Below are 12080 nucleotides of genomic sequence, written 5' to 3' on the forward strand. Positions count from 1 at the left end.
GTTAAGTGACTTGCCCAGGATCACACAGCTAGTAAGTGTCAAGTGTCTGAGGCTGTATTTGAACTCAGGTCCTCTTGAATTTAGGGCTGGTGCTTTATCCACTGCACCACCTAGCTGCCCCCTGCTTCATCTAATTCTTAAACCAAAAGCAGGCATGGGTAAGTAGAAGAAAATATTTCTTCCATAATTCTTGCATGAAAAAATTAGCCATTCTTCAAAGAATTTATATACTACTTCTTGTTTTTCTTTTACTCTTCATTTTATATATAAGGCAAACAAAGCCCAGGAAACTTAAGAGACTTGCCTAAGTTCTTCTTGTTTCTTAATATAATAGCAGATTTGAGACAAGAACCTAGTGACAACTCCACTGTTGTTCTTTTCCTTGTAAATCACACTGCCTTTCCATTGTTCTTCTCCCTTCCTTCCTCTTCCCAACATAATAGAATCACATCCAGAGCCTCTGTCTAAATAGATTTCTTCTAACAGTGCTAATGATGATAAAATCCTGAGGGCTTACTACTGTATCATTGTCCCATATAGGGATGTAAATAATCTAACCTTGTTTATTCCCTTATGATTTTTTGCTCATCCACACCTTTTTATGCTTCTTAGGTTTATATTTACATATTAAATTTTCTATTACAGCTCTGGTCTTTTCCTCTATTAAAATCTTCTGTTTCTTAAATAAAAAGTATCCATTTTTCTCCCTGTGAAGGATTATACTCAGTTGTTTCTAGGTAGTGTATTCTTCATTGTAATAGTTAGCTCCCTTTGTTTTCCGAATATCATATCCCGAACATTCCTTTCCTTTATTATGGTAGCTGCTAAACTTCTGTAATCCGGATTGTGGTTCCATGGCATTTGAATTGTTTCTTTCTGGATGATTGTAGTATTTTCTCTTTGATCAGAGAATTCTGGATTTTGGCAATAATGTTTTCATTTTGGGATCCTTTCAGGCGGTGACCAGTGATTTTTTTCCATTTCTATTTTGCCCTCTGGTTCTAAGATATCTGGTGAGTTTTCTTTATAGTTTTTTGAAATATGAGGTCTAGGCTATTTTTTTTTCAATGGCTTGCCAGGTAACTCCCAGTGATTCTTAATTCTTTCTCCTAGATCTATTTTTCAGGTCAGTTGCTTTTCCTATGAGATTATTTCACATTTTCTTCTATTTTTTTCATCTTTTGACTTTGTTTTTTTGTTTCTTGATGTCTCTTGGAATCATTAGCTTCCATTTGACCAGTTCTGATATTTTAGGAGTTTTTTCCTCTTTTAAAAAAAACTCCTTTTATTACACAGTTAATTCTCTTACCATAATTTTTCTGCCATAGCTCTCATTTCTTTTCCCAATTTATTCTCTACTCTTACTTTTTTTTCTTTTATTTGTTTGTTTGTGGGCAATGAGGGTTAAGTGACTGCCCAGGGTCACACAGCTAGTAGCAAATTCCTGATGCCGCATTTGAATTCAGGTCCCTTCTGAATCCAGGGCCAGTGCTTTACCCACTGCACCACCTATCTGCACTCTCTTACTATATTTTAAAAACCATTTTTTGCCCTTTTAAAATGTTTTATTAAAACTCTATCCTTCAATTTTTATTCATTTTGTGTCTGCTTCTCATTTTTTTCTTTGAGTCTTTGCTTGTAGTTATTTTCAAGTTATTGTTTTCTTCCGTGTTTATGTCTTGAGCTTCCCCGTCATTGTAGTAGCTGGTTGTTGTTGTTGGGTTCTTTTTAAAAAAAAAATTTGCTCATTTTCCCAGTCTAGCTATTTGTTCTTTGAAGTTAATAGATGATTTGTCCTTGCACATTAATATTGTAAACTTTTGTTTCAGATAGGACAACATTAGACATATCATGATAATTCCTCAGTTTGTGTTTTGATATCCATTAATATTTTCACCTGTATATTGCCTTCCTCCTTTGTTTTATTCCAGGTACTTTAGTCCCTTTTATCATCTGCTGAGTAGTTGAAACATGCTTTAGAAAAATTGTTGACTCTTAATTTTACATTTTCATATGGTCAGTACACATTTCTTAGTCATTGATAAATTTCTCATTGACAGAGCCAAGCATAGAGCCATCTAACATGCCACTACAGTGTCACCACCTAAATTAGTATTGATCCTTTAACTCACACTCTTATGACTATGGTTAATTAGTCATGAATACTTCTAATGGTACTAACTCAAATCCATATTTAATAATTTTGTCTAGAAGTATTTTCATGAAACTTTTGTAGTTTATTTTGTTATATACACTATAAATGGAAATATATGTTATATAAACGTATGAATGAAACAAGTGCTTTAGAGAATGGACTTGGGTGTTAAAACTTGGCATGTTTGCTACGATTAATAACTAGTCCATCTGAACAGTACAGACCTATTCACTCTCACCTAAACTTTCTATGTTATGTGATTATTTACAGTAGACTGTAGGAAAAAAAATCATTAAGTAACTTTTAAAAAGAAAAACATGTTTTCAAAGTATTGTTAGGTAGAATGCTTGGGGCTTAGTTATTATTATGATACTTCATTAAAAGAAGTATTTTAGAAAAAAAAAATTGGTGGTAGAGTCTTTTTTTAATTGAAAGTACTGTTCATACTGACCAGTTGGCCTTATAGATAGATTTACTTGCTTTGAACACTTGTGGACTTTGATTTGCCAGCATTTTATTGGTTCTGTGGAATGTAAATCTTTGTTTGAAGAAGTTGTGCCCTTGCATCAGAACTTGGCATCCACATTGAATCTTAAGAAAACAGGCTGTTTGTTCCCTGGGGAAACTATTCTAAAAGGCTAACTTTGTTTTTATGTACTGTATCCTCCTAGATTAAGTGATTTAGGGTTAGCTTGGCCTGGGCAAAACGTTTCAGGATTTTGTAGAAGATCCTGGTAGTCTTAATTTTACTCTCAGAAAATACTTTAGTTTTCAAGTTTTCTTCCTTATCTGGAGTCTATACAAACCTTTCCTTTCTCTTTTCCCTCCCAAAGGTACTATGTATTTACAGTGTGAATATTAAAACTATTTAAAAATGAATAATGGATTTAATACAGTTGAGTTGTAGCTATGCTATAATTGTCACACAAAACAAATTGATTCTCAAGGAGTTTTTTTCATATTATAAATTCCTGGAAAATAGGGACTTTTGCCATGAACTATCACAGCCAGGTAGATGTGAATAAATACTAAATAGTATTTGCTTACTAAACAAGGGCACAATTAGCTATAGTTCTGGGCTCTTAAATTTAAAGTCTTATTAGATATTTTTAAAGTTGTTGCTGTCTTCAACAAAAGTCTTTTTTTATGTTGAGCTACTTACACTCATATTTTGAAATCCAGACATTTTTCATTTTTATTTAATATTATTAGAAAAAACATATGCTTAGCCATTTGACATAGGTCAAAGGGTGTAGTCACAGAAGCTTATTCAAAACAAGAACAGATTAATGCAGTGTTTCTCAAATAATATTTAAAGAAAATTGCAAAGAGTCACAGGGAACTGTCCGCGCAAATGATTCCCTTCCCTCTGGTTCCAGGTGGACCTCCTAGAGAGTGAGTGCCCTTTTGGTCACAAAGCATTCTTCTGTGCTTGATTCCCTACTTTCTAGGCCTAACCCTATGCTCTCTGAGGGGTGTACATGCCATTCTAGTACATTGCTTTATAGTCTTCCTAATTTTCTTTTAATAAGAAGAGCTTTGAGCATCATTTGCATTAGTCTTTTGGAAGGATATTATGGCCTGGAAATAGCCAGCAATCATTGATCCACACCCAGAAATGGAACAGGATCCAATAAAACTTTTCATTTTACAAAATAAAGGTGTTGTATGGTTTTAAAATACAGGTATAATAAAGAAAAATTGGAAAAGTTATTACATTTCCTCAGGCTATAGGGAATGTCAAAATTTCATTTGATTTTAGAGTCACTTCCACATACAGATACAGATAATCTGTATTACTGACACCTCTATATTACAGATACTGACTCAGACCCTTTTCCTAGTTTCACAGTCTTAGAGCCAATATACACAAACTCACATAACTAAACCAAAAAGAAACCTGGAAGGAAAATGCTATCCAACTTTGTTAGCCAAAAAGACATTTGCCAAGATGCACATTTCATGGAGGTGCAAAAGGTATTGCCTCTCAAAAACAAATTTAAAAATAGTCGAGCTATTTAGTTTTCAGAACTTAAAATGTCAAATAAAATGTCTGTTGAAAATAGACATGTTAGTTTTTTCTTTTTTTTTTTTTGGTGGGACAATGGGGGTTAAGTGACTTGCCCAGGGTCACACAGCTAGTAAGTGTCAAGTGTCTGAGGCCAGATTTGAACCCAGGTCCTCCTGAATCCAGGGCTGGTGCTCTATCCACTGTACCACCTAGCTGCCCCATGTTATTTTTTTCAAAGGAATATATTGTTTGATTAACAAAGGGCTAATTGGAAAGGTAGGTTTTAAGGCGATTTAGTCACTTGGGACTTTTTTTTTCAGTACTCCACAAACAGGAGGGAGCAACAAGAAGTTTTGTTTGTTTGGTTTTTATGTTTATAACTCTTGGGGTGTGTGTGTGTGTGTGTGTGTGTGTGTGTGTGTGTGTGTGATTACATATAGATATGGATAAATATTCAGATTATTTTGTTGACTTCTTTACATAGTTGAGTAGTATTTGTCATTGTTTCCTAATAGTTATGATTTTCTTTTGCAAATTTTGGAAATTAAGACTAACCTTGAAGATTAATAGGAGTGAAAGAAATTTAATCTAACATGTACTTTTATGTAATGATTTGTGTTCATATTTGAACATTTTAAAGTAAAGTACAGAAGTGAATTTTTCTTTCAGAATTTTCCAAACAAGTTTCTTTTTTTTGCGATGGAAAAACCACCAATTTTTAACATTTATTAAATACTTTGAGATTTTAAAACGTTTATGTACTTTAAGATTTTAAAGAGCTTTTTGTTTTCAGACCTTATTCATATATTTATGTATATTGTTAATCATATTAATTTTAAAGTAGACTAATGCCTTTTAATGTGAGAAGAATAAATAAAAAATGATAGGTTTTAATTTTAAAAGTACATTTTAAAAAACATATAACTTAAGGTTTTGTCATCTGCTTTTAATGTAAGGACAAACAATATTTTATGATGGAATTAATTCCTTTGTTCTTGAAATTACTGATGTTTAAAATAAATTTTTTAATGTTTACTTGTTTACTCAAATCATGGAACAATAATATCTCATAATAGTATACATTTTAATTATTTGAATCATTAGAAGTATTTTAAAGAAAATGCAAATGTGCCATTAAATCTTTTTAAAAGAGTTTTTTTCCAGTTTAATGTCTAAATCCAAATTCATAAGAGTTGGAAAAATGAGATGTCTGAGCTATAGGATTCACAGGGATTTCATACGAAGCCTATTTAATCAGGGTAACACTGTTATTAATATTCATCAAGTCAGCTGGAACACAAATTGACAGACTATGGAGTCTATTTTTTTACTTGGTGAATTTATTAAAAGCAGCTTAAAAAATTATGGGAATTTAAGTAAATTTGTGGAGTATGAGATCTAGTTAGCAGGAAAAAAATCTTTATGGAACTTTCTTTAAGACATTTTGCACTGATACCATTTGACAGATTTCATTGGTAGTAAAAGTAGGAGATGCATGAATGGTCCATTTAAAGAGGATTTAAATACATTGGCACATTAATTTTACATGATAGATAAGTAGTTCCAAAAGGCAATTAACTTACAGTGTACAAGTATTTTAATAGGAAAATAAGCCTTTGACATCAAAGGAGCTTTAAACTTTGTGACAGGACTTTAAAGTAATTTGATCTATTGATTTTTACAGTTTGTGCATGTACCTGTTATCAAGCCTATTTATGTTTATTCATGAGAAAAAAATTAGACAAGAATAATTTGATGCCCCTCAAATTCTAGTAAAGCTAAATATTTGTGGCAATAGTTCCAATGGAAATCTGAACATTTGCCATACTTTTTTAGAATGTTGTATTATTACAGAGCATCTTTCTTCTGAGGTAAGTCAGAGGTAAAATTGTGATTTGTTCATAATGCTACAAATCTCACTGCAGCTTCATTGTTTCCAGTTTTTAAAAAGTAATAACAGAATAGTATGGTGTTTTCAGTGTTTATTATGATAAACTTTCCAGCCCTGACTAGTTAATTTTGTAATACTCTAATTATTTCTAGCAAATATATTCCTTCTGAGGGTTCAACTATGTATTACATATAATTTCTTTGATTATCTATTTCTTTCCACATTTCCAAATTGTGCTTTAGTATTACCCAGTCATTTACTTTTATTTGTGCTTAATGTGCAAGAAATTGTACTGAAAGTTATTAAAGTTAACTCCAGTTTGTACATTATATTTCCTAGAAATGATTTTCTATTGCACTTTTAAAAATTCTTAAAATTGGTATTATTATTGGATGTGGTTTATGAAGAATGTAGAAAAACTTTAAAACTGATTAGGTGGGGCAGCTAGGTGGCACAGTGGATAGAGCACAGGTCCTGGATCCAGGAGGACCTGAGTTCAAATGTGACCTCAGGAACACTTAACACTTATTAGCTGTGTGACCCTGGGCAAGTCACTTAACCCCAATTGCCTCACAAAAAAACCCCAAAACAACTGAATTAGCTTTTGTACATCTACTTGGCCTTGAATTAGAATCTTCTGTGAGTCAAGAATTTCCCCATAAATTGTTACTTTTCAATCTCACAGATAGTCCTTTCAATTTTAAAGTAGACACAAAAAAACTGCCATGTATTGCTTTGGAAAGGAAGAATTATAAAATATTTTAATTGTTTTATGTCAATGTTCAATAGATTTTTTTTTTTGCTGGACTTCAGGATATTCTACATATGTTAACAAAGCTATATACCATTGTTATAAATTAAGTGTATAGTCACAACCCCATAATGGCTCTACAAGTAGTTTATGGTTCAGTGACATTCACTACTATGTCCAGGAGAGGGCAGCATTTTCCTATATCAGGTACATACTGTAAAAGCACATGCCCTGCTTACACTGTCAGTGTTTCTTGTAATTACTCCCAGTATATTTGTTGCTTGCTTATGAATTAACTTGCATTTATGGAACTAAATCATTCCAATCATTTAATTACACCTGAGGAGCGAAACTATAATTGCTTGCTTCCAACTAGGATCTGATATGGGCTTGAGCAGTATTAATTTGGTGTTTACTTTTCTGAGTGCTAAAAGCATTAAAATGATTGTGCAATGGATTACATTTTACTAATTGCTGGGCATTCATTAGCTGGGTAATGGCAAGGAATAATGAATGTATATTGTAGAAGGATAAAATTATGGTTTTAAATAGTATATTACCAGCACATTAAGGCCCCTAAGACATGTTTTTAAATACTCCAGAGGTTATTAAATACTGTATTTTCTTCAATGTCTTGCTATATGAATCTATTATTAAAAAGAGTCCAATTATTATGAACCTTTTGGGCAATATTAGGGAAATGGCTTCATGACTGAAACATTTCTTTGATATTAATACCTTATATATTTCAGCTAATCCAAAAGCAAATGTGGAACTTAGAAAAATATTGCCAACTCCAAATCAACACAGTTACCGAGAATTAGAAAAGGAAAAGCTTACAGCTTCATTTGAGGATTTTGTAAAGAACTCTGTGTCCAATATATGAGGTAACTGCCATTTTTTCACTGTTAGAAAGCTAAAAACATTTAAAAGTAGCTTTTGTCATGTATACTTATATTTTTTTAAAAGTAAGAGAGAATTCCTGTATGTTTACAAACAAACGGTAGCCTAAAGAAATCTTAGTAATCTTCACGATGTTTTTTTTTTTTAAATCAGAAATTTAGAAACAAAAGAATGTTTAGTTTTTGCTATAGGAAGATGGGTGGGTAGGTAGTTTCCACTGCTAAGAATTATAAAGGAAGACCTTAATGTTGGATTCTTTGCCATGCTGTAATGATTTGTTTAAATTGTAGCAGAGGTTGAAATTAAAACTTTTACCACTATTAAAAATGACTGTTTGTAGGAGAATGAATGTTTAGTTCTCATGTATTAGTCATCTATTAATACTCAGCTTTTGAACATATTGACACACTTTTCTTAGAAAGTTATAATAGGTCCCAAATTGGAGTTTTAGGTTTGGATAACACAAAAGTTAGTGGTGTTTTATAATGTGTAACACTAGATACATTACTGAGTTTTATTCATGTACATTCTAAATTTCCAATCTTTATTACTACTATGATCATGTAAAAAGTTAAAATTTTTTATATTTTAAAGTTCTGAGTGTATATGAAAATAATATTTGATGTATGAATTATTTTGCTTTTCTAAAATTTTTAAACAAATATGAAATGCCTTCAAATACCTGTAGTAAGTATTAATCTATATATCTTGAGTTAAAGGTTTAAATGGGGATTTTTTCACAAATTTGAAGCTCTAATTTTAAAAAAATCACTAATCATTAGGTAACTTAAAGCATATCCAACTAAAATAATGAGTTAATTTAAAAGTGAACAATTACCATTGACTAAATGTAATTGTAAGAAGAAATAACCTTTTTCCTGAGAAAAACTAGCATCAAATGTAAAATATAACCATTTACAGCCCTTGTAAAAATATTTCAGAAAGCCATTTGTCTTATAAATTCGGTCTTAAACAAAGCTAAGAAATAGGCTTGTTCTGATATATTGTTTTAAGTTTATTTATCTAGACTTGGCTTTACTTTAGCTTTAAAATCTTGGAGCACAATCAGTGACTGTGCCAGATCAAACAAGTTCAGAAGTACAAATGGAGAACTGGTCAAAAGGTAAGAACTTTTAAGGTATTAATATGTAACACCCAGGTGTTGTACTTGTGCAAGGATTGTGGAATATGTTTGTTCTTGCTGATATATTAAAGGCTCTGTGTGTTGTGTGGGTGTGTGGGTGTGTGTGTGTGTGTGTGTGTGTATGTGTGTGTGTGGTGTGAGATTGGGGGATATTATTCATTTTACCTTGTGCATGGATAAACTGGAGGGGGGGGCAGGGAGGACAACATTTAATATTTTCAACATAGAAATCTTAGAGTATATAATAAAGGACAATATATATCTCCCTAAGGCGAATTCTTTCTACATAATACTGTACTTTGAAAGTTTTGTTACCAGCAAGTTGGTCCAACAGTGGTCAGGTAACTTTTCTTCACACAAAACATTGTTTAAAGATTTGTCTAATGGATTACTCACGCACAACAGTTTCTGCTTAATCTTTTTCCAAAAATTAAGCTGACCAAAAACGTGACATAGACACATACATCATATAGTTGTCTTATAAAATGTATTATAAATAACAAAGAAGATTATCACTTTACAAGTTCAGCTTACATAGACATGAATGAAATATTTTGAGTCAAAAGGATTTTAAGATATAGCTTTTAAATATGTGTTTATAATAAATAGAATAAATGTTCTGTCATCATAGATCAACAGAAAGTTCCTCGCTTTTCTGAATTTCAAAGTTGTTGGGTTTTTTTAAAACCACAACAGTAGAAAAAAAGTCCTAATTTTTTGCTAAACATTTTAAAAGTTCATTATTCTACAGTTCTGTGGAAATTGCTAACATGATTTTTGAATAGACATCTCTGATAATGAATAGGTTTATATTTGGGGAGTTGATAGTGAGTCTGATATTAATTGTTCTCATTTAAAGGGATTTTAAAAGTATGTAGTTTATTAAAATTTAAAACCTTTAGGGGTCACTATATACTAAGAAAGGTTAAAAAGGTTAACCATGCTGTAGTGACTAAAACAAACTGTTAAATCTGCTATACATTAAATATTTTCCATCCGTTACATAATAATGAAGATATGATACTTTTTCAATGTTTAGAGAAGCTTTATATAATACATTTTAAGTTCTTGAATTTTTTCCTTAATATAATTTCTGGCTTTTAATATTTCGTAATGTGTATGTAAAGAGCTGTGTTGTTTTGTTATATTAGATTTTTATTTCAAATTTGTTTAATTGGGTCTTGTTGGCTTTATATCACAATCATTTTCTTCACTGCCCCATCTGTAATGTTTTTATTTGCCAGTAATCACCTTTCAATTGTCATGGATTGGATGGCCTAAAGAATGGGTTTTGAGATCTAAAAAATGTGGTATACATGTAATATACTCCACAGGAAAAATAAGTAAATCTTTGCTTTTTTAATTTTTATGTTAGACTGAAAGGAAATAGGAAAAATGATGTTGAAAATGTTTTAGGTTTCCAGGCTCAAGTTTACCTAAAGAAAAAAAATAACTTAGTAGTAATTATGTGTGACTAAATTGTTTCAGGAAATAAATTACCACCTTGTGATTACATTGAAAGCAGATGACTAGATTAACTTGCATCTGCTGAGTGAATTATCCTTAAAGTAAAAGGTTGAAATTACTGAATTGTTTTTGGTGAACATTGCAATAGCACCAACTCTCTAAATTTTCAATTAAACGAACTCAGAAGTTTGTGTTTTACAAACTTTCTTTCCATGGTTCTATGATTTTCTTAGGTTGTGGGTATTCTAAACCTCCTCATCCTGTGTGACTCTTGCACACATCTTCCTGTAAATCCCCTGGAAGGGTTCCACTTATAGTGATACCGAAGTATATGGCTTATGTGCCCATTATCCTTCACTCTAACTTCATTAATAGCCATCTCCTTTTTCTTCAGTATACCTCTTTAATGGTATATTTTATGCCACTTGTGAGTAATTTTCACCAATAATATATATATTTTAATCCCTTAAGTGTGGTATTTCATGATAAACCTCTTATTTAAATTCTGGGAAATAGAACTGAAATAGACAATAATGTGAGGAAAATAACATCTGTCTATCCCTAAAATGGCTTAGAACTGTTAATAATATTAAATAGAAATATTTGAAATTTATTTAAATTCTAGAGGGACTGCTTCATAAGATCATATACATAAAACAGGGATGCCTTTAAAATTCATAAGTACTTGATACAGCACATTTTTTATTATAGATGATAGCATATAGAACTAAGTGGTATTCATTTAGGGTAAAACAACTTTTGCCAGTATTTAAATTTCTATTTCAAATTCAAAATCTCAACACTAATGGTATCCTAGAAAGATTTTATATGCATTTTAATAGCAAATATGAATTTGATTATATTTCATTATCCATGTGCCTTAGGAGAGGTTAAAAAAAGACATGTCTTAGGGCTGATTAAATTTACTGTTTATCTCCACAGACCTAGTTTAATAGAGTGATAGTGGCTTCTCACACATTACCATCTAAGAATACTTGAGAGAGTGTTCAGGACCATTGGCAGCTGGCCAAAAAGAGTGATTCATTTCCAGAGGAAATGTGCAGACTCCAATTGAAAAAACGATTGAGGATATAGTCCCATTATGGAAAAGAAATCCATTCCCTTTAAATACATTTATTAAATCACGTTGGCTTCTGGGGATATCTTGATTTTATACCACCTATATAACTGTGATGTTACCTCAGGCCTAACTACAAAAACTGACCAAAATAAAGCAGAACAGATTCATTTTAAAGAAGATTAAATTTTGTAAGATATGAAGTTTTGTGATAAACTTTATACCGAAATAATAATTTCTGTTATTAATAATTTCTGTTAATTAGTAGGAAAATCTTATAAGGAAAAGTGGTAAATTTTAGTTTTAAATAATGTTAAATAAGTAAACATTGTACCCTGGTTTGTATTTGTAAAATTATATAGTATAATTGACATTTCAGAAACCATTCTCTAGGAACCTAGTTCATTTTTAGAGTTGTTTTGATTTCAGAGCTTTTAATCAGGAAAAGTTGATTCGCAAGTTTAAGTTTATCAAGAAATTATTAAGGACTTTAGTCCTTGCTTCTATTAGTTGAAATTATACTAGTGTTAGTGATTCTTACCCATTTTTGTGTCAGGAATCCCCCCATTTCCAAGTTCATAGACCCTTTGGAAGGTTCTCTGGAGAATCCCTGTACTAATGTTACTATTCCCAATAAAATCAAAGCAGTAGATTTTTATTTGAAGGTTTGTCTATTAATT

At 31.3% G+C, this 12080-nt stretch overlaps 1 protein-coding gene across 1 annotated transcript in view; it reads left to right on the top strand.

Moving 5' to 3' along the window:
* The first annotated feature begins 966 nt into the window (after positions 1–966).
* Positions 967–12080, top strand: part of MIPOL1 (mirror-image polydactyly 1) — a 440092-nt gene continuing 428978 nt past the window's right edge. The window contains exons 1-3 of the mRNA XM_043986491.1: positions 967–1013; positions 7561–7695; positions 8756–8834. Coding sequence (XP_043842426.1) covers positions 8816–8834 — 19 coding nt within the window. The 5' untranslated portion in view covers positions 967–1013; positions 7561–7695; positions 8756–8815. The remainder of the gene's footprint in view (positions 1014–7560; positions 7696–8755; positions 8835–12080) is intronic.

The sequence above is a fragment of the Dromiciops gliroides genome, chromosome 2 (assembly GCF_019393635.1).
Source record: "Dromiciops gliroides isolate mDroGli1 chromosome 2, mDroGli1.pri, whole genome shotgun sequence".
Classification (NCBI taxonomy): domain Eukaryota; kingdom Metazoa; phylum Chordata; class Mammalia; order Microbiotheria; family Microbiotheriidae; genus Dromiciops; species Dromiciops gliroides.